This window comes from Gopherus evgoodei, chromosome 2 (genome assembly GCF_007399415.2).
Source record: "Gopherus evgoodei ecotype Sinaloan lineage chromosome 2, rGopEvg1_v1.p, whole genome shotgun sequence".
NCBI classification, from domain to species: domain Eukaryota; kingdom Metazoa; phylum Chordata; order Testudines; family Testudinidae; genus Gopherus; species Gopherus evgoodei.
The window spans coordinates 66,268,568-66,292,478 of NC_044323.1; the positions used below are offsets into that span (position 1 = coordinate 66,268,568).

Here is a 23,911-nt window from a genome sequence, read left to right on the forward strand (position 1 = left end):
GCAAGCTTTATATCCTCTTGCAAACTGACATTTTATACACATACCAAGTGCATCAGAGAGTTCAGCTTGTTCTCGCTATTAAACTTGGAAGCATTACTGTTGTTTAATAGCAATTAAACAGGCAATATTTTCTCTGTAGAGAGGCGTGCCAATTCCCCCTCATTTGCCTTTATGATGATTGGAAAAGTTTACCTTTTATTTAGTCTCAGTAAATTCACTGATCTTTGTAAAGTGCTTTGAGATCTGCTGATGCAAAACACTGTATAAAAGAAGGGTTTATTATCTTTTTATTTATTACTTTATTATTGATGGTACTGAAAGATATATGGCATCTTTTCTTTTATAGTTGCGGCTGGATTTTTTTAAATTGGAGCACAGTTAAAGAAACAACATATTTGATAAGCCAGTTCTCATCCCCAGAAGGAGCACACAAATAAGGGAAGTTGGATAAGCTCTCCAGAAATTACTCTGAAATGTACATATAATTCTGATTCCATCTAAAAAATTCTGAAGCGTCAAGATAAGCAGGTCTGATATAAGCCCAAAATGGGAGTCAATTTATCCACGAATTTCTGACTGTCCATGGATGTTTCTTCCATCTTCCTGGTGCAAGACAGACATGTTCTAACAGGATGGAATTTTAGAAAAGATGAACATAACCTATAATGCACCAACCATGAGCTTGTATAAAGATGAGAAAGTCTGGATTAACCAGACACTTCACCCCTCTGGAAAACTCTGCTGATGATTCTTTGGTGTATCTGTAGTAGAGGCAACGTGCTTATTAAGGTTCCAGATAACTCTGCGTCTCACTGAGTTCTGTCATCCTTGAACCTAAAGTCCCTCTCTCTCCAGCTGTGATCTAATCTTTCTCTCTGCTGCTTGATTTCCCTGCATTTGTCTGTGAACAAAGGTGAATTCTAAGAACATCTGGCTAGGAGACAGTTTGGTCTACTGGAGAGAACAGTGGCAGCCCACCAGCAGATTACCCTGCCGGGCCACAGGTTGCCCACCACCTGGGTTCTAACTTAGGAGAGGCAGATTTAATTCCCTGCTCTGAATTAAGCAGACTTGAACTGGGATCCTTCCACATACCAGGGGAATGCCCTAATCATCCACTTCCCAGAGCTCCCATTGGCCAGGAATGACGAACCGTGGATGGTCAATATAAACAAACTGTCTTGCAGCCCACCAGCGGATTACCCTGATGTGCCACGTGCGGCCCGCGGGCTGCCCATCACTGATATAGACTATAAGCTTTTCAGGGCTGGGACTGTCTCTTAATGCATTTGAACCTAACATAGCAGGGCCCCAATCTCAGTTGGTGACTCTGTGGAAAACAGTAAGAATTATAGGAATACTAATACTGGGCTAAGTCTCTTACGGGAAAGGATGTCATGGATAGCCAGTTTACATGGCTTCCCAACAAACCTCTGAGATACTTTTCTAGCTATGTGATAAATTCATTGGTTCTCAGTCTTCTTGAATTGGTTTGGATGTTAAGAGTTTCTTAGGATCAGCACATAAACATAAAGAGCAAGACTGCCAGGAAGCATCCAGGCCATCCTGATCTCTCAAGTTACATCAGGTGATGATCTAACCATGGCACCTGAGTTATATATTCCTAGATCCTCCCAATTCAAATCCACATCCTACCCAGTCAATGACCTATTTTACAACCAAGTCAAGGGAACTGCACTAGGGATTAATTTGGCCCACCCGGTGTGTACCCCATCTGATGTGCATGTTACCTGCTATATGAGAACTGATGATTTTAACACCTAGTGTACTACAGTTATGCCTGGATATCCTTCTATATCCTGAATAATGCTGCATGCAAAGAGCCTATATTACTCTGCCTTTTGATGAAGTGTTTGCTCAAAAGGATTAGTTAGCCCTAGAAAAGGCAAAAAAAATTAATATATCTGAAAACGTTTTTGTACTCAAGAGACTTGGAGAAACTGTTCAATTAGCACTGGCTCAAAAGTCCATCCCAAAGATGTTCTATGAAGAACCACTAACGTCTGACAGATGATTACAAAGGCAAAATGTGAAGGGTGAAACAACAGCACACCCTGAATACGGATATGCGTGGCATTCTTTCAGGTCACTCATTTCTGCTTGTTTGGCCACTGGCCTCTGAAATGTGTTCATTCTTGCCTTTTTTAAAAAGTCTTTTGAATTGTTTCCACTCCTTCAGAAGTCACTTCCAATTTTCACTTCTCAAAAGTCTTAAGATGGTTTGGGGGGAGTATTCTCATGCCTCGGCCAATGAGGAAAACCTAACCCAAAAAATCTATCAAGATAAACTATCAAGTGATATAATCAATAAGAAGAGAATACACTTGCCACAATCCAACTGAAGTAAATGCTATAAATGTTTAAAATATTATTTCGCAACAATAGGAAAGAAAATATATAGTTTTAATGCTTATAGCTTGAAAGAAATCAATAAGACTACCAAAGCTTCCTGTGGAAATTCACAGGAGGAGTATTTATCGTTTCCTCTGAGTTGCCTGATACTTAACACCCAAAACAGTTAAAATTTAGGAAAAACAAAGTAAAGCACTGTTTATAGCAAGAAAGGCTTTGTAGCTTTCAAAGAGTTTTAACTGTTTATATATCCTCTCTTTCACAATTCAATTTATACAATTGGAATATTTATCAGGAAAAAGATCAAGCTCTTTCAAAAATAAATGTTGAAATAACTTGGTGTTAAAATGCATTCTTAAAGCACAGACAGGCTGGACTGTACATAAACCCTTATGTGGGTAAGCAAGACAGGGGAGGTCAGAAAGAACCTGTCTCCCTAACTCTTACACTTATATAAGCACATAAGGGCTGACCACAGTTTTATTGCATACTCCTGAGTATGAGGACTACTTTTGTGTAGCACTGTTACAAGCAGAAGTCACCGAAAACTGGAAAAGTGTAGGCAAGGTCATGGCTGTATTCTCCTCCTTACCCTGGAAAGGAGCATATGCTGCAGCTTATGTAAGAATTTCTGCAAGGGCACTCCCTAAGAACACCTGGAGGCATAGTGCACAATTAAGATACGATGCCTCTGTGAGATGCAATGGCTCACAGGCACTTTTTGCAAGGCTCTGTCTTAATGCCACAATTTAGCCCAGAAATGTGCAGAAAATAGCCTGTTAACTTACTTTCAAGATTATAACTATTAAGAGTGAACATAAGACACAAATTATTTATTCAGACACATTTCGCCACAAGAGGACCCACCACTAGCTGTTTAACAGAATGCCTGTCTTGTTCTTTGATAAGATCACTGAACATTACTGTATGGCTAGTATATTTCACTGAGCCACAAGTCATCCTTTGATAATCACTAAAACCAGTAGTGCTTAACTTTTAGGTGGGTGGATTTTTACATATTTAAACCAGTGGTTGCCCAACATTTTTTGTTATGCATACTTTTTGTGAATCCATGCTTTGTTTAAGGCTCTCTCAGGATTTTATACCCTTTTACTCCATATAGCAAACTAGAAGTTTAGTCATTATCTTTTTAAATACATAATATTTTTTTCTGGCAGCACTGAAATAGATATTCAAAAAGCAAATTAAAGTAAAAATGTGGGTAATAATACAAATGCATTGTTCCATTTGATGTTTCATTTTAGATGCAAAGAATTCTGAAGCTCAGTTTAGTTGAACTAGTTCTGCCTGCAACTGGAGATACACACCATTGGGCCTGATCCAAAGAGTCTTTCTAGAGACTTCATAGCAATAAGGTGATACGCTGCATGCTTTGTTTTTCTGCACTCTGTTCCCATTTCTCTCCTTTAATCTGCGAACACTCAACTCTGGTGAGTGCTGACCAGCATTCTGGCCAAAGATGCATCTCTACTCATACCTTTTCAGTTCTTTTTGTGTTGGCCAGAGAGGTCACTACAAAGCATATTACTAGTTATGATGTGCACTCATGGCATCTATATCTATCTAAGATTTTTTTTTAGTATCACTACCCCCATGATGAATGTAATGTTATAACTTGAGCTAGCATTTGTGATTATGTTGCCATCACAACTGATGGAGATTCTCTTTATAGTTCATGTAGCAGAGGCATATATTTTTGGTCCTGAGTTCTGTCTGTGACCAACACTCATGCCCCTCAAAAGTTTAGCTGAGAACTGCAATGTACAACACAGGAGACATATCTTATCAAGCCATGTAGGCATCCCACTTATTACCATATTACCATATTATGTTTTCAAGCCCTCTTTCCTTTACCTCAGTAACACATGTGGTATTCTGAAGTATGTGAAAGTCTACTACACCATCTTGCCAGCTTGTGATTTAGAAAAATATTACAATACCGTGAGGGTGAAAACCAAATTATAGTAAATGATATACTTACTTCTAGGACAGTCCATTGTTCCACAACAATAGCATCATAGCCCTGTATAGTCTTACTGTCTTCGGTAGAAAGATCTTCAAAGACAAACACTCCATCTATCAAGCCCTGCATGGAATCTGCTAAAACAAGAGGTTTCTGTAAGCTGCATGGTAGATACCTTACACACAGCAAGGCATTTTACTTTGTTAATGATCAAAATCTGAGCTTTTCCCCCCGCATGTTAATAAAAAAGGACACAGGTGGAGACCCCCATAAAGTCAATGAGGCTAATTAATCTTGTAGTTTTAAAGAATACCCTTGATTCTGTAAGAGCAAGTTTCATGATCATTTATGTGTTAATGTGTTTATTTTCAACAACATAACTACTTCAGTTTGAACATGCCAAATGAAATATGCCCACATTAGGCCCCAAATTGATGAGACTGCTCACAAGCTTAAAGTTATACACATACTTACATGCTTATGGATGAAGACCAAATAACATAATACTTATTGCCAAATTTTCACAGGGGGCAGGGCTTGGGGAAGAGCAGGGGGTTGAGCAGTGAGCACCCCAGCACATTGGAAAGTCCACATTATATATGCTTACAATATTGACGAATACCACATCCACTTGTCCACACAAGTCATATAATCGCACACGCACTTGTAGGTGCAATTACTTGATCTACATGCACAAAGTAACTATTAGCATATGCAAATTAAGGATTGTGTGTGAGCAAAGATGTGCTCACAACTATTGCACGAATTATGAACGTATTTTGGTCACTAGGGCCACTGTTCCCACTTCTTCTCAATCATATATATAACTGCACATTCAGCCATTCTCTTGGTTTTTATAGATCATTAGTAAGTAATTTTAGCAGCATGTTCTCCCAGGCCTTAGTCATGTACTCATAAGTAGAAGTCACTAACCAATTCGTTTCTTCAGTGTTTTGCAGTATGTGCTCCATTAAGTAGCTATTTTGTAAGATGCAATTGAGTTACTATTCCTTGTAAGATAAATAATCTAAATTATGAAACAATCAACATATATTTCAAAAGCAATCACAAAAGATTACCCTGTGTATGATATAATGTACTGGGAATTATTTTTACATTGTTTAATAAAACATGTTTTCAGCCAGCCTGCCTTAAAATAGCTCCTAAATAACACATTGATTTTGGATGATTGATTATAAAGGACCTAGCGCATGTTCTCTCCTTTCTCCCTCCCCAAAAATGACATTTTATAGCATAGTTTCTTTTCATTTTTAATGAAATTATTTTCTGCACATGGCCATGATCTGTTGTTTTGCAATGGAACCAGATATGCCCAACCAATAAATCACACAGAGCTGATATGACAGCTAATGAAAATCACACACATCCAAAGAAAAGCAAACCTAGAGATGGATTTTCCATAGAAGAGTGACTTCATGGGCATATTTTGTTCAGTAAACCTGTTATTAAAAGATTTAAGTTGTCATATTTGCTATTGGAAATAATGCTGGTAAACCATATAAATTAGAGCTGGAAAAGACGTTTTCAGTCTGAGCCAATGCCTATATTTATTGTCTAGTGCAGGGGTGACCAACCTGAGCCTGAGAAGGAGCCAGAATTTACCAATGTACATTGCCAAAGAGCCACAGTAATACATCAGCAGCACCCCACCAATCAGTGCCTATCCCACCCATCCCCGCAATCAGCTGTTTCACATGCGCAGAAGGCTTATGAGGGGGAGGGAAGAGGGGGCAGGAGCGAGGGCATGCAAGGCTCAGGGAAAGGGGCAGGGGCCTTGGGGGAAGGGGTGGAGTGGAGGCAGGGCTTGGGTAAGAGCAGGGGGTTGAGCAGTGAGCACTCTCAGCACATGGGAAAGTTAGCATCTATAGCTCCAGCGCCAGAATCAGTGCCTATGTAAGGAGCCGCATATTAACCTGTGAATGAGTCACATGTGGCTCCGGAGCCACAGGTTGGCCACTCCTGATCTAGTGCCTTGTCAAGGCTTCTATCATTTCCTTTAGTTGGGGGCTTTATTCATCTACATTTACCTGAAGGGAACAGAAACTATCCACACAGCGTTTCTTTGACAATTACACTAACATGAATGCAGAGCTCACAACCCATTTGGACAAAGGCAGTGGCCTTCTTTTAAAGGCCAATGATAAAACCATGGGCTGAACTGCTGCTTTTTTCCCATGGCTCACAAAGGAGGTGATGAAGAGCCATGCCATTCAATAGGAGACTCAGACGTCACAGTACCCCCCAGACCTCCCAGGCGTGCAGGGAGCACACCCCATGCTGCACCCCTGACATATCTGCTTTTCCACACAAGTCTGCTTTGCTCTGATCCCACCTCCTTCCCACTCACGAGGTGCTTGAAAGATAGCACTGCTGCCTTCAAGGGAGAACACATTGAAAGTGTGCCCAGCCACTGTATGAGGGCCAGAGGGGGGCTTCCTGAACCTTCTTCTCCTTTTGTGCATCATTCTGGACAGAAGCCAGGCACAATCTGGCTCTATGTCTTTTGAAGATATTACTTCGTGGAAACGTCTCACATGTTCAGATTATTATGGTAAAATATAAAGTCCAGGTTTTTAGCAATCCTTCAATACTGCAAGCTGTGTCCACAATTACATGGGGAAGAACTGCAGGTGTAGGCATTTGCAACAGTTATTGCACCTATTTACATGCTGAATTACTTTTTTTTTTTAAATCATTAGGCTCTAAACGAGTGCAACTGCAGGTGCAAATTATTCACACCCAAAATAATGAAGGCTATTTTTGTAAGCTTAGGCCTCAAGAAGAAATATGTAAGCATTCTGTTAGTGGTTTCTTTTAGGATTCTGTTGGGAAACCAAAATTATCAAGGAACCATGCCATTTTCCCCACTTACCTCTGTCCCCACACCTCCAATGACCTCTCTGCAATCCATTTTAGAATTAAAAAAGGGGTCCCAAGAAGCTTGGGTTGATTGATTAAAAAGGGAAGAAGGGGAATCCGGGAAACTACAGACCGGTCAGCCTCACCCTGGCCCTGGAAAAATCATGGAGCAGGTCCTCAAGGAATCCATTTTGAAGCTCTTGTAAGAGAGGAAGGTGATCAGCAACAGTCAGCATGGATTCACCAAGGACAAGTCATGCCTGACCAACCTGATTGCCTTCTATGATGAGATTACTGGCTCTGTGGATACGGGAAAAGTGGTGGAGATGATATACCTTGACTTTAGCAAAGCTTTTGATAGGGTCTCCCACAGTATTCTTGCCAGCAAGTTAAAGAAGTATGGATTGGATGAATGGACTATAAATAAGGTGGATAGAAAGCTGGCTAGATCGTCTGGCTCAGTGGGTAGTGATCAACAGCTCGATGTCTAGTTGGCAGCGGTATCAAGTTGAGTACCCCAGGGGTTGATCCTGGGGTCAGTTTTGTTCAACTTCTTCATTAATGATCTGGAAGATGGGATGGATTGCACCCACAAGTTCACGAATGACACTAAGCCGGGGGGAGAGGGGTAGATATGCTGGAGGATAGGAACAGGGTGCAGAGTGACCTACACAAATTGGAGAATTGGGCCAAAAGAAATCTGATGAGGTTCAACAAGGACAAGTGCAGAGTCCTGCACTTAGGATAAAAGAATCCCATGCACTGCTACAGACTGGGTACTGACTGGCTAAGCAGCAGTTCTGCCAAAAAGAACCTGCAGATTCCAGTGGAAGAGAAGCTGGATATGTGTCAACTGTGTGCCCTTGTTGCCAAGAAGGCTAATGGCATATTGGGATGCATTAATTGGACCACTGCCAGCAGATCAAGGGAAATGATTATTCCCCTGTATTCAGCACTGGTGAGGCCACATCTGGAGTACTGTGTCCAGTTTTGGGCCCCCCACTACAGAAAGGATATGGACAAATTGAAGAGAATCCAGCAGAGGGCAATGAAAGTGATTAGGGGCTGGGGCACATGACTTATAAGGAGACGCTTAGAGAACAGGGCTTATTTAGTCTGCAGAGAGAAGAGTGAGGGAGGATTTGATAGCAGCCTTCAAATACCTGAAGGGGGGTTCGAAGAGGATGGAGCTAGGCTGTTCTCAGTGGTGGCAGATGACAGAACAAGGAGCAATGGTGTCAAGTTGCAGTGAGAGAGCTCTAGATTGGATATTAGGAAAAACTATTTTATTGGAAGGTGAAGCACTGAAATGGGTTACCTAGGGAGGTGGTGGAATCTCCATCCTTAGAGGTTTTTAAGGCCTGGCTTGACAAAGCCCTGGCTGGGATGATTTAGTTGGGTTGGTCCTGCTTTGAGCAGGGAGTTGGACTAGATGACTTCCTGAGGTCCCTTCCAACCCTGATATTCCATGATTCTCTGATTCTAAGCTTGATCAGTACATGCTGTCCTTAAAACACTGGACTGCAAACTAGACAAATTGGACTACAAAGCAATGACTCTGTCCAAAAGGCACCTCTTTTTTGGGCTCAAGTGGATCACTCCGTTCAAGCAAGAAAGGAAATTGCTGTTAATAAATAACTAACAAGCTGACTAAGGAGCTGAGGTACAGGTTAGAAAATGTGGAGACTCAGACAAGTGCTCACTATATGTACATGGCTGGCCAGGGAGTATCTTGTATATTTCATTAAAAAATGGCACTTGTAGGACTTAGGTTTAGATGCTGAATATGACCCAATTTATGTAGGAAGTGCACATGCCAAATCTACGTCCAGCAACAGAATGAATGTCAAAGCTCAAACAAGCACTTTAATTTTTTAAGATAGAGATCCGAGGAAGGGACTCAAGGCTGATATATAAAAGACTGAGATTCCATCCCAGACTCAGTCTGACTTACTCTCTGACTTTAGGCAAGTCACGTAACCTCTCACTTACTCCATCTGTAAAATGGGGATAATGATGCTTGCCTTTGCAAAAGCTCCGAGAGCTATAGATACAAAACATTATGTACGTGCAAGGTTTAAATATTATTTATTACTATTCTATTTTAGCAATGAGACAGAAGAGGGAAGGTATATATAAGGAAAAGATCTGCCTGTACCTAGAAGTATGCCCCCACAACTCAGAGCAAATATTAGGAAAAAAGACGGTTACTCACCTTGTAACTGTTGTTCTTCGAGATGTGTTGCTCACATCCATTCCAGTTAGGTGTGCGCGCCGCGCGTGCACGTTCGTCGGAAACTTTTTACCCTAGCAACTCCAGTGGGCCGGCAGGTCGCCCCCTGGAGTGGCGCCGCCATGGCGCCCAATATATATCCCTGCCGGCCCGCCCGCTCCTCAGTTCCTTCTTGCCGGCTACTCCGACAGTGGGGAAGGAGGGCGGGTGTGGAATGGATGTGAGCAACACATCTCGAAGAACAACAGTTACAAGGTGAGTAACCGTCTTTTCTTCTTCGAGTGATTGCTCACATCCATTCCAGTTAGGTGACTCCCAAGCCATACCTAGGCGGTGGGGTCGGAGCGAGAAGTCGCGGCATGGAGCACTGCAGTTCCGAAGGCCGCATCCTCTCTCGACTGCTGTACCAGGGCGTAGTGCGAAGCAAAGGTGTGGACCGATGACCAGGTCGCTGCCCGACAGATTTCCTGGATGGGCACACGGGCAAGGAAAGCCAGCGACGACGCCTGCGCCCTGGTAGAATGCGCAGTCACACGGCCCGTAGGGACATGGGCCAAGTCATAACAGGTCCTGATACAGGACATAACCCACGAGGATAACCTCTGGGAGGAGATAGGAAGCCCTTTTATACGGTCCGCTACCGCCACGAAAAGCTGGGGGGATTTGCGGAAGGGTTTGGTCCTCTCTATGTAGAACGCGAGAGCTCTACGGACATCCAGCGAGTGGAGCTGCTGCTCCCTGCCTGAGGAGTGAGGTTTTGGGAAAAAAACCGGGAGGAAAATCTCTTGGTTGACGTGGAAGGCTGAGACCACCTTGGGTAGAAAGGCAGGGTGTGGTCTAAGCTGTACCTTGTCTTTGTGGAAGACCGTATATGGGGCGTCTACCACAAGGGCTCGGAGTTCCGACACCCGTCTAGCTGAGGTGATAGCTACTAGAAAGGCAGCCTTCCAAGAGAGGTAAAGCAGGGAGCAAGTAGCTAACGGCTCAAAGGGGGGCCCCATGAGCCGGGACAACACCAGGTTAAGATCCCAGGTTGGAGCAGGGGGACGGACGTTAGGGAATAACCGTTCCAGCCCTTTAAGAAATCTCGACACCGTCGGGTGAGAAAAGACGGAGCGACCGTCCGCACCCGGGTGAAAGGTGGAGATAGCTGCCAGATGGACTCGCAACGACGATAAGGCCAGACCACGTTCTTTGAGGGACCAAACATAGTCTAAGATTTCGGATACCGAAACTTCCATAGGGCGGAGATTTCTCTCTACGCACCAACAGGAGAAGCGTTTCCATTTTGCCGAATATGTGGCTCTTGTGGACGGTTTCCTGCTGCTCAAGAGCACCTCTCTCACAGGCGTGGAGCAGCGCAGCTCGGAACCAGTTAGCCACGCAGGAGCCACGCCGCTAGGTGCAGCGACTGCAGGTCTGGGTGACAGAGAGACCCGTGGTCCTGGGTAATCAGGTCCGGATGAAGGGGCAGGGGAACTGGGTCGGCTACGGCCAAGTCTAGCAGCATGGTGTACCAGTGCTGTCTGGGCCATGCCGGGGCCACCATGATCACACGAGCCCTGTCTCTGCACACCTTCAGGAGGACCTTGTGAACCAGAGGGAACGGAGGAAACGCATAGTACAGGTGGGTCGACCACTGGATGAGGAAGGCATCCGCTATCGACCCCGGCTCCCTGCCCTGAAAGGAGCAGAACGCTTGGCACTTCCTGTTCCCCTTGGACGCAAAGAGGTCCACCCGGGGATAACCCCACCTCCGGAAAATGGAGAGAGCGACGTCCGGGCGAAGGGACCACTCGTGTGACAGGAAGGATCTGCTCAATCGATCCGCCAGCGTGTTCCGTACTCCGGGAAGGAAGGAAGCCCTGAGGTAAATGGAGTGGGCTACGCAAAAGTCCCAGAGTCGTATCGCCTCGAGGCACAGGGAGGAGGACCTGGTGCCGCCCTGCTTGTTGATATAATACATGGTCGTCGTGTTGTCCGTGAACACGGCTACACAACGACCCTGAAGCTGATGACAAAACGTTTGGCAAGCAAGGCGGACCGCTCTCAACTCCCTCATGTTGATGTGTAGCCCCACCTCCTCCTGGGACCATAGGCCCTGCGTCCGCAGGGTCCCCAGGTGGGCCCCCCAGCCTAGATCTGAGGCATCCGTTGTCAGGGATACCGAGGGCTGAGACGGGTGAAAGGGAAGACCCGCACACAATACGGACTGGTCCAACCACCAGCCGAGGGAATCTAAGACCTTCTGGGGGACTGTGATTAACATGTCTAGCGGTTGCCTTGGCCTGTAATGACTGATAAGCCACAGCTGGAGAGGCCTCATGCGGAGCCGAGCGTAGTCGGTCACAAAAGTGCACGCCGCCATGTGGCCTAACAGGGTTAGACATGTCCTCACTGACGTCAACGGGGCTGACCGCAAGCGTTGAACGATCGCCGCCATGGTCTGGAACCGCTGCCGAGGCAGCGAGGCCCTGCCCACAGTGGCGTCCAGGACGGCCCCGATAAATTCCACCTTCTGAGTGGGCCTCAGGGTGGACTTGTCTGTGTTTATCAAGAGGCCCAGACTCGCAAACATGCCGGTGATCACGCGGACATGGCTGTACACCTGCTGTTCCGACGTGCCCCGAATCAACCAATCGTCCAGATAAGGGAACACGTGGACACGGTTGCGCCGAAGATGCGCCACGACAACTGCCATGCATTTTGTAAACACCCTCGGGGCCGTGGACAGGCCAAACGGGAGGACCGCAAATTGATAATGACGAGCCCCCACAACGAAGCGGAGGAAGCGTCTGTGGCGTGGCCAAATGGCAACGTGGAAATACGCGTCCTGCATGTCGAGGGCGGCGTACCAGTCTCCCGGATCCAGGGATGGAATGATGGTCCCCAGGGATACCATGCGGAACTTCAACTTCACGAGGTATTTGTTGAGCTCTCGCAGGTCGAGGATAGGCCTGAGGCCCCCCTTGGCCTTGGGGATCAGAAAATAGCGGGAATAAAACCCCTTGCCTTTCTCGTTTTCGGGAACCGCCTCTATAGCTCCTTTGCTGAGGAGCGTCCGCACCTCCTGCCGAAGGAATTGCTCGTGAGAGGGGTCCCTGAAGAGGGACGAGGAAGGAGGGCGGGAAGGAGGAAACGAAACAAACTGCAGGCGGTACCCCGTCTGCACCACGCTTAAGACCCAGCGGTCCGATGTTATTTGGGACCACGCCGGGAGGAAAAACGAAAGGCGGTTGGAAAACGGGGGGGAAGGATCCATAGGGGAAACTGTTACTGCGCCCTCGAGCGCACCTTCAAAATGAAGGCTTAGGACCAGGCGGGGGTTTTGAGGAGCCTTGGTTCTGCCCCCCTTGGTTCCCCGACTGCCTGCGCCTCCCGTTCCTGCCGCGGCGCCTGTAAAGGTCCTGCCGCTGGCGGAACTGGGAAAACGGCCGACGGTGCTGCTGTTGTTGCGGCCTAAAGGGTCTACGCTGTGTCACGGGGGTGTGCATCCCGAGGGACCGCGCAATGACCCGGTTGTCCTTTAAACTCTTAAGTCTGGGGTCTGTCTTATCGGAAAACAGGCCCTGGCCTTCGAAAGGAAGGTCCTGTATCGTGTGCTGGAGCTCTGGCGGAAGGCCGGAAACCTGCAGCCAGGAGATGCGACGCATCGTAACTCCTGACGCGAGGGTACGGGCAGCCGAGTCCGCAGCGTCCAAGGAGGCTTGTAAGGCCGTGCGCGCGACCTTCTTGCCTTCGTCCAGGATGGCCGTAAACTCCTGGCGAGCATCCTGTGGCAGCAGCTCCTTAAATTTGTCCACTGCCACCCAGGAGTTAAAGGCGTATCTGCTCAGCAGGGCCTGCTGGTTAGAGACCCTGAGCTGCAGCGCCCCAGCCGAATACACCTTACGGCCAAGGAGGTCCATCCGCCTGGCTTCTCTGGATTTGGGGGCCGGAGCCTCCTGGCCGTGACGCTCCCTATCGTTCACCGATTGCACTACCAGTGAACCGGGAGTCGGGTGAACATGTAAATATTCGTACCCCTTAGAAGGGGCCATGTACTTCCTCTCGACTCCTTTCGCTGTCGGAGGGATGGAGGCCGGGGACTGCCAGATAGTATTGGCATTGGCCTGGATGGTCCGTATGAACGGCAGGGCGACCCTGGTGGGAGCATCGGAAGAGAGGATGGTGACAATTGGGTCCTCTATCTCCGAGACCTCCTCTGCTTGCAGACTCAGGTTTTGAGCCAATCGCCTGAGGAGGTCCTGGTGCGCCCTGAAATCCAGCGGGGGGGGACTGTTGGAGGAGGTACCCGCCACCGCCTCATCCGGGGAGGAGGATGATGAGACCCCAGGCACAATAGTGTCCAACTGAGGGTCTTCCTCAGCCCTCGCCTCTGTCTCCGGAGCCACAGCGGAGTCCTGCTGTTTGGACCCTTCGTCCCCTTCCGGGGAGGGAGGGGGGCGAGACAAAGAGGCTTCAGGGGCCCTACGCTCCGCAGTCGCCGGCCTAGCAGGGAGCTGCTGGGGGCCCTGGGCCTGATGGTACGCCCAGGGTGTCCAGAATCCCCACTGTTGTGGGCCTTGATCCTGCAGCGGCGGATCAGCAAACAGCGCCGCCTGCCGGTCGGTGCCCAGCGCATAGCCGCTGTCCGTCTGGGAGGATACGGACGGCTGCCTCGAGGGCCACGGCGGGGCCGACCCTGGATGGTACGGGTCTGCGCAGGCCGGCACGGAGGATCGTCTCGGTGCCGGGGACCGGTGCCGGGAGTCATATCGGTGCCGGGATCGGGACCGGGACCGGGATCTGTCACGGTGCCGGGCGCCGCTTCGGTACCGGGCGCCGCTTCGGTGCCGGGACCTACTACCAGCTCGGTGCCGGGAGATCGACCGGGACCGGGACCTGCCACCAGCTCGGTGCCGGGAGATCGACCGGGACCGGGACCTGCCACCAGCTCGGTGCCGGGAGGTCGAGCGAGACCGGGACCGGGACCGGGACCGGGACCTGCCACCAGCTCGGTGCCGGGAGGTCGACCGGTGCGGTGAGTAGCGTCGGGACCTGCTCCTGGAGTCGCGGTGCCGGTGACGCCGACTGGAGCCTGACCGCGACCGTCTCGATGCCGACCGTTGCCGCGAGTGCGACCGGTACCGCTGAGGGGAGCGGTGCCGGGACTGCGAGCGGCGTCGGGATCTGGAGCGCCCAAGACGTCGGGACCTGGATCGGGAACGACTGTCTCTGGGCGGTGCCGACATCATGGGCTTGCCTCTGGATACGACCCGCACCGGAGGTACCGGGGGTGGCAGCCGAGTGGGCTCAGTCAGGGCAATAAGGTCCCGAGCCGAGGCGAAGGTCTCCGGAGTGGATGGGACCACTATCTCAACCCCAGATCTCATGGGGGAGCTCGGCGGCACCGGACTCAACGGACCCGCCGGGCCCGGAGTCAACGGTGCTGACGGTGCCGGCGGTGCCGCGGCCGATGTCGAGGCCGGGCGCTCAAGCCGGGTCTGCCTGGCCGGAGTATTAGACTTCGACGGCCTAGGCTCTGATTCCGGTGCCGAAGAAGGTCGGTGCCGGGGAGTCTTCTCGGTGCCGGAGCGATCCGGTGCCGGTGCCGAAACCACGGTCTGCGAAGCCGACGGGTCAAGTGCCGCCTCCATTAGGAGAGTCCGGAGCCTCTGATCCCTCTCCTTTTTTGTCCTCGGCTTAAAAGCCTTACAGATGCGGCACTTGTCAGATCTGTGCGATTCCCCGAGGCACTTCAGGCACGCTTCGTGGGGATCGCTGGTAGGCATGGGCTTCTTGCAGGCCGCACACTGCTTGAAGCCTGGCGAAACAGGCATGAGCCTGACGCCCGGTGCCGGGAAGGGCTAAGCCCCCCGGCCAGGAACTACTTAACAGCTATTTACTAAACTATCTACTTAACAATACTAATTTAACAACTATATAGAACTAGAGATAAGTGATAAACAAGCGATAGAAACTAGGAGAGCTAGGGACGTGGAGGACAGCTATGCCGCGCTCCACAGTTCCAACGACCGACACGGCGGTAAGAAGGAACTGAGGAGCGGGCGGGCCGGCAGGGTTATATATTGGGCGCCATGGCGGCGCCACTCCAGGGGGCGACCTGCCGGCCCACTGGAGTTGCTAGGGTAAAAAGTTTCCGACGAACGTGCACGCGCGGCGCGCACACCTAACTGGAATGGATGTGAGCAATCACTCGAAGAAGAACCTAATTTCATTGCATCTTCCTGGCAATGGGAGCAGTAGTTTGTCTATTCTATCTGGGCCAAGCTGCAGAACATCTTTGCACAAAGCACTAATCTTTTTTGCGTGGGGGAGGGGGACGACAACACCAGAGATAAACAGTTACACTACTTGAAATTCAAAAAAGCACCAACTGAAGACAATATCAGAGGCAATGAAGCAGCATCAAAAGAGAGCCACTAGTCAGATTACCACATTGTCGTACCAAAAACAGAGGAAGGGGGTTTAGTGAAGCTGAATAAATGCACTAAGGGATAAATAGAACCATATAAAGTAGTGGAAAAAAGTAAAACTGGAATGCATAGCAATAAAGCTCCAAAATCCTGCGGCAGGGATTTATTTCACTTCTCAAACTTTGGAAATGGATTTTCCACATCTGTGACTCAGTCTGATAAGTTTGGCATGGAACAGTTTTACATGGAGTTAATGTTGTATGTGTTTTTGATTGAAGTTTTTGAAAAGATACAAGTTTGTGAAACCACAGAGACAGATTAACCTCTTCTGTCAAAAGGAACAGGTCTGGTCACCCCTCAACTGTTAGGATGCCCAACAAGCGATCATAATAGCAAGGACAGCCAAGAAATAAAGTGTTGTAGATGAACTAAGAATACACCGGTCTAAATCATACAAGAGACAGGTTATATGTGGGAGTAGATGCTTTGTGAAGGTTATGTGTACTCTAGTCTATACAAAAATCCAATAAAATACATTTTCAAATGCTTGCATAATTGTAGCCTCCACCTGCTCACCCACCCATGCTTGAGGGTTCAAAACAAACCAGCACACACGTCTGAGCCCACTCTGAAATCATCATGTGTGCCTCATTCCACTGCATATTAATCTACTCATGCACAATTCACAGCATTCACATATGTAAATAAACAGTGCAGGGGGCCTGGATCAGTGTTCATATCACACTCTCCATCAGTACCCAGCCCAAGCCAGGGAAGCTAATGACCCAACCAGCGGACCAAATTCGGTGATAAATCCTGGCCACATGCCACCTGAGGCACAGTATGCATCCCTTTGAGAATTAGTCTATCGTTGGCTGAGCTTGAAAGGGCATATGCTCAGCCTGATGGCATTTTCTTGGCCGTCAATAATGCAATAGCTTCTGAACCCCACCTTTGACTAATTCCAAAATTTCAGGGAATGTTTCAGGTATCAATGGGCAGAACCCTATTGATTTGGGAGAGAAAATCAGAAAACTGGAAGAGGAGAAATGCGGGACACACAGAGCCCTGGCATCTGTTTAGCAGAGCCACAGCACTCTGTAATTATCTATAGATCAAAAACATCAGTTGATAGAACCCATCAAAAACGTATAGCACAGCAATATCTCTATCTCATTTCTTCCTGCTCTCTCAATAGCATTTAACATGTTGACACCCTGAATGACTTATCTCCCACACAGAAAGAAGAGAAATAATAATGGTGGGGAAAGGGTGCCTAGGGAAGAAGAAGTGCCCCGGTATGTGGTGAAAGGAGGATAGAGGCCGGGATGGGGATCCACAAAGAGCATGTGGCATTGGTAGAGAATGGGAGATCTTGCAGTGGAGCTGGGGGGAAGAAGAATGTATCGGGCACAGACTCATTGCCATGGGGTGAGGTGGGAATGGGGGATTCTCGATACTGCTGGCATGTGGGAAAGAGAAGAGGGAGTTGCAGTGAGTCCCTGAAATAAAGGGCAATGCAAAGGAGACACACAGGGCGCTTGAGGGCAGGGGAAATGGAGGAGTGCAAGGAGTCCCCGGAGCATATTATGAGCTCCACCTAATGAAGATACTTAAGGTACGTCTACACTTCGAGCTGGAGTTGTAATTTCCAGTTCAAGTTGATATACCCACACTAGCTCTGATCGAGCTAGTGCACTAAAAATAGAGTGTGGCCAGAGTGGCATGGGCAGCAGGAGGGGCTAGACACCCCAAGCACATTCCCAGCATCTTGGACAGTTATGTACTTGGGTTGGCTAGCCCATCCTGTCGCCTGCACTGAGCTACACTCTATTTTTAGCACACTAGCTTTATCAGAGCTAGTGCAGGTATGTCACTGTGAGCTAGAATTTACATCTTCAACTTGACATTGTAGATATACCCAAAGTATATACCCTAATGTGTGTTCTGGGACAGAACCATCATGTCTCAAGTCTAGAAAAATAGTCATCCAAAACTTTGCAGGCCAAGACTCTCTTTTACAATTCCTACAGTAGTCTGCAGTAGTTACACCATCTACTATGCCAGCAGTTCAACATCTCCCTGATTTCTGTGTGTTTTTCTCATCTTTCAATAAACTCTTAATTAGTGTGATTAATCTCTTGGAAGTCAGTGTATTACACTCATCCAGTTAATTCTCAAATACTAAGTTAGCAAGCCCTGTGTTGCAATCAAACATTGGGCCATCTCCATTAGCAGCGGTTCACTGGGCCACACAGCTGGTCATGCTATTAAAACAAACGACGTTTCGATTTTGTCTGGTTCATGGTGTCATTTTCCTCTCCATCCTCTTAGCTCATGCAACTTCATTCTTTCTCAGAGTGAAGGCTCAGAATACAAAGGTTAAATCACCCTCCTTTACCAACAAATGGTCCATTATCACTGCATTTTTTATTAAGGTAAAGATTCTTCCCCATTGTTCACAAAAAGCTATTTTCACTTGGCTGTATAAATATTTGATGCAGGTCTGTTGGCAAAATGCTGCTGTAATGTTCTTGCTTGTGATTTAAAAGAAGGGTATGGAAAAAAGATTTCTTATTATATCATGACAGCTATACTGGTGGGCAACAATTTTCCCACAGCTGTCTTTGAACTATTAAGCCACCTCATCTCTGAAGCTAACTTTTATGTTGTTATTGTTTCTATTGAGTGAAACATACTGGCATAAATTCTACTTGGCGTGTGATCTGTGTGTTAGCCTTTGGCTGAGCTCTCTCTCTCTCTCTCTCTCTCTCACACACACACACATACCCCCCACATAAGTGACAAGAATCCCAGCCATGTTAGCTACTTATATAGGAAAATAACAGGCTAGATGCATCCCTGAGCCAACTCCACTGAGGTCAGTACAGTCACACTAGCAATGACTACCGTCCAGTGTGACCAGTAATGTCCCAAACATTTTATTTTTGTTAAACACTGTAGATATTTTTTAGAAGTCCAAAAGTTGGAAATTCAGAGTTAAGGTAACAAGCAAATGCAGGAAAACTAAGAATTTAGAGGACTGTAAATCAACAAAAAACTTAAACATCATCAAATCTGGAAATACTCATCTAAAGTATCAAACACCAAGCTTAACTCTGACTATTTGCCTTCATCTAGCCTCTTCTTACTGGTGGAAGAATTGCACTAGCTGTCACATGAAAATCTTTATATATTATATATGAATCACAATAATATGGTCTTTTGTTCTCCAATGACATAACCTGCAGCTACACTTCCAAGCTTCCTCAGGTACAGGAGGATTTCAAGCCCATCTTAGAAGGGCAATTAGACTCTGGAGGGCCCATAACTCATTAGTTCTGGATGAATATAGAAAATTTGACTTCTGATCTGTGTTTGGAATCTGAGGTTTCTGACTAATACTGGGAGAGTAAATGGATAGAGTCAAGTGCTATCATCTCATGGAGAAACAGGGAAACCTAGATGTTGTAGTCTTTGACCTTTACCATGAAGGCAGTAAAAGGGCAGGTGTCTGTCTACTAATGAGTGGGTTTAGCCACAGTTTATACAGTGCAGGTCTATGGCCCGGAATTGAAAGTGATCAAGGATAAACGGCAGAGTTAAGGATGCTGTTGGCACCATACTGACTATTTCTAAGCCTCATGATATTTAGGTTGAGTCAACAACATTCTAAATTCATTATTTCCATACTTTTTTCCTTGATTTTCAAACTTTTTGCTTTCATAATAATAAAATTCTAATAATATTGCAAATTAATGGCCTGTTTACAATCTTTACTCTAGCTTAACTCTGGATCTGGCCATTTTTACACAATTCTAAACTAACTGTACTATTCAGATTGTTCAGAAAATAAACAACATTTAAGACTCAGCCTCTAATCTCTCTTCACTGCTGTGTGTAGGCATTTTCCAAGCACTCTTCAACATAGTATCTGAGTGCATGAACCTCCCCCAGAGCAATATTATGTAAAAGCACTTTTAATGTTTAAATAACAAAAGAATATTTTCATATGCTGTGTTTAACAGTACACTGATGAGAGGCCAGGAATAAATACTTGCATTAAAAAGCAGATATAATTGGGCAGATCAGGCTCAGTGACTCATACTTTATAAATTGCAATTTTTATATACACAAAATAAATGACCATTTGTTTCTAAGCAAGTTAACTAGCAATTACAGGACTTGACAGGAAGCTCTGAGAAAGCATTCCATCATGTGAACTTTGGACCTTCTCTTTGCTGCTATTTGTTGCAGAATGAAAAATTAGGAGTGACTGTTAATTTCCCAATTGAATTTTAACAGGATAAATTAATCTTCTTGTGTTTTATCATTGGCCAAGAGACTTTTGCCAGCAGCAAAAGCGGAAGAAAAGCTCTGGCAGCTGTCCTTGTCTCACTTTGCCACAAACCTTGTGCCCCCAAATCAACGCTCTATCCAGTGAATTACCTCTGAGGAGTGGCTAAGCAAACTCAGTGAAGTCAGCAGAATGCAAAGGCACTCAGCAGTCACAGGATCAGGCCTTATTTCTCTAGTCATGAGAGGACTACTACTATATTCTTCCAAGAAAGTTAGTTTGCTGTCTATGACTGGAACATTTTTTTGTCCTAATATTTTCCCTCCCTTGGCCCGTCTTTTCCTTCCCATTCTTCCTGGGTCCTGAACACCTAAGTCAATATTGTCCCTCTCTGTAAGAGGGCTGAGGGCTTGATTTTAAGTAAAGCATTGTGGCCAACTATATTCTAAGTACTGGTTGTGGAGCCAAGAGAGCAGAGTTCAAATCCTGGCAACGATGCTTAATTTTCAGAACCACTCATTTCTTTGATCTACTCTTCTTACTATACCATCAACAAAACAAATGAACCACCTCACTTCTCCATCACACACTCCAGATTGGAGAAGGCAAAGTAAAAGAGAGATTTATATGTACATTTTGTAATTTTGTGAAGTACTCAGGTGATGGGTGCTGCATAAGAACCTAGACAGACTGATTATAATGGATAAATACAATCAGTAGTGTCTTTGCAGTGACCTAAACTCAGACCCAGAAGCAGTGTACAGCAGAGCAGTTTATAGGAAATGCCTCCCTTAGTTTATTTCAACTGCTTTAAGATGTTGAGATACTATTTCACAAGCTGCTGTGGGGGTGAAATCTACAAGTAATCTGCATGTATGGTATGTGATTCCAGAGTGTAGTTAAAAAAAACAGACAATTCTTTGTTAAAACTTCAAAGATTAAAGATCAAAAACTGACTCATGTAAATAAACTGATGCTATCTGTGTTTGCATACTTCTGTGATTGCAGAAGCATCTCTACAATGTACATAAAATATAATGCATGATCTCAAGGTTCCTCATTCAATCACCAAAGTATTTCCTGTACTTGGCTATTTCCATCGCTGAAATAGGTTGATCAAAAATAAAATCTGCTTTGGCTTATCCTAAAAACACCCACCAAATGTCTTCTCTTCAACTACAGTAAGCCCCTTAAAAGGAAAAAGAGTCATGGGTAGTGCTTTCAGTAAATTCCATACCATTTACCATTCCAAGGCTGAAGATGGCATTCACCAGCAAGCCTCCTTTCCGGAAGTGATCTGTCATGTGCTCCAGCCAATTTGCTTCTAAGCTGTTGACAGTCTGCCCATTCCTGGAGATCTTCATAGGAATCATCACAGTATAGTACTGGCTGCATCTTTGTTGGGTCTTTGGCTTGTTGAAGATAGCAAATATTTCCATTGCTAAAAAAAAGTTTTTAAATTGTAAGACTATAATAAACATATTGTGATATTATAATTATTGTTTCCTATTATAACTATCATAATCAGATCCTTCCCCTTTTGTCTGCTTGTCTTTCTATTGTAACTCTTCAGAGTAGGGTCATCTCCTTTACGTGTTTATACAATGCCCAGCACAACAGGGTCCCAAATCCTGACTGGGGCCTTATCATAATATAAATATTTACTAGTTGTAATATGGAACTCCTGCTCAGAGGGAGAGTCGACCAGCATAAATAAATAACATAGTAGAAACAAATGAGTTTTACTAGTAAAATTTATCATTGTAGAATATATTATTAGCAAATTCACCTAAATTGTATACTTGTTTGCCTTTGTGTATGAGCCACAAAGGAGATAGCTACTAACTGATATCAAGGACATAGCTCAAATCTGAGATCTTACTGCAAATTTAGGACAAGTAACATTTCCAATGATATGACCTTCCACTGCGCATGGAAATGGCAAGTGGGAGAGCCAAGATCAGGAATTCACAGTGGATCAAACAAATATAGAGGCCAAATGGGTCTGAGAAGAGGCAAAGCAGTAAGAGATGAGCAGATGAATAGGAAGGAAAAGTGGAACTGTGAAGATCCCTAAAGATAAGGGCATTAGCTAGATACTGGTGTGTGTGATGTAGCTTCCAGCCCACCTGAGGAGCGATTAATTTAATCTCATCATTAGGTAAGTCTCAGCAGACAACAAAATCACCACAGACAGCTGCAATATTGGGGTTAAGTGGGAGTTAAAGAGATAATAAAAACTCCCAGGAAGGAAAAAACACTAATTTAACAGTAAAACGTCTAAAATTAAACATATTCACATATTGTTATTTTACATATTAGTGGCCCGATTAATGGCCTAGTGAAGTCAATGGTAAAGCTCCCATTGATTTCAAACACAGCAGGAATGAACCCCAATTGAACTGATTGTTTTTTCAAAGGGAATAAAAATAATAAAACATTCAGTCAGCCCATCAACTTGGAATTATCTCATATTATATTGTAAAGGTAATATCTTCTAATCTCAGTTGTTACTATGATACAGTCACTCTGATAGTTCTTTCTCATGGAGGCCAGTCGTGGAACTAAAAGAACACAAAGCAAACAGGGACAATTTAGAGTAAGTCACTACTGTGAACAAAGATGGTGGAACTGGGTTTCGTAGGATTACAATGCCAATGACTTAGCTAAAGCCTGGTTGAAGTAAGCTTGGTGAAGAGTGAAAAGCTAATGAAGGCTTAATCAAGTACAGAGAGTGTACCTCAGAGAAGAGCTCAATACTCTCTCTATATAAAGGAAGGTTGGGAAACAACAGATGATGGGTCCTGGAGGAAGGAGATGCAGAGAAGGGACATATCTCAAATCTAACACCACCAAGGGAATGTTAACAGGAATTCACTCACTACACACCACTTGTTTAGAAAGAACAAAGTGATGATAAGGTGACTCAAAAGGGTACAATACTCAAAAAAGCATATAAACAGAGAACATAAATAAATCAGGAAAGATGTTAACTATCTGGAGATAAACCAGGACATGATTATTAAAGGTAGAAATAAATGGAGAAGGTTTTTTGTGGATAGGATAACTACAACACTTTTAAACTTGGAAATAAATGGAAGTAGGGAGGTAAGCTATTTTGATTTGGTTTTGAGCTGTGCAGGTCTGATCTTACACACATTTGTGGTTAACTGGATTCTTTCATTTCCCTTAACAGGCATTAGTCCAGGCTCTTGATGACACGAGTGAAAGTGTAAATGTAGGCAGGCAAACAGCACGAAAAATCTGGTCTGGTGTGTAATCAGAACTAACTTGATACCAAAGAAGTCCTGTCTACACTTGAAAATAGACCATTGTTGACGATTTTCAGCAAAGTGTAAAAAGATCAAAATCCTCTTCAGTACTGTTCAGAAAGCATGGTATTTTCTGAAATGTTACTCAAAATATTTTATCCTGGTTACATGTACACTTAAAATCATTTTCAATCCAGGTTTGGAGGACCCCTTGATGAAAGCCACTGTCAATAATGGTTCAATTATTGACAGGTATACAAGCAGAAAGGACAAAGATTCTGAATTTCAAGAGAAATGAGAAGTGAGGAATTCAGTAAAGAAAAAAAAAACGAGAAAAGAGAAATGTTCAACTACCACTACTACTATTATTTGTGTAGCTAAGCTGAGGATTAGCTCTTTACACGTATAAAAATAAACATGTTGGCTCAGGAATGTAGCAGTAGATACAGATAA

The 23,911-nt window shown here is 45.4% G+C and overlaps 1 protein-coding gene across 4 annotated transcripts in view; it reads right to left on the reverse strand.

Annotated features, from left to right (window-relative positions):
- RFTN1 (raftlin, lipid raft linker 1) overlaps positions 1 to 23,911 on the reverse strand; it is a 130,882-nt gene that overhangs the window by 22,031 nt on the left and 84,940 nt on the right. For 3 of the 4 annotated variants that reach the window (XM_030550906.1, XM_030550905.1, XM_030550903.1), the window contains exons 6-7: positions 21,424 to 21,627; positions 4,376 to 4,494 (exon numbers count right to left, since the gene is read on the reverse strand). In XM_030550906.1, the coding sequence (XP_030406766.1) occupies positions 4,376 to 4,494; positions 21,424 to 21,627 (323 nt within the window). The remainder of the gene's footprint in view (positions 1 to 4,375; positions 4,495 to 21,423; positions 21,628 to 23,911) is intronic. The other variant, XM_030550904.1, reaches the window with a different exon arrangement.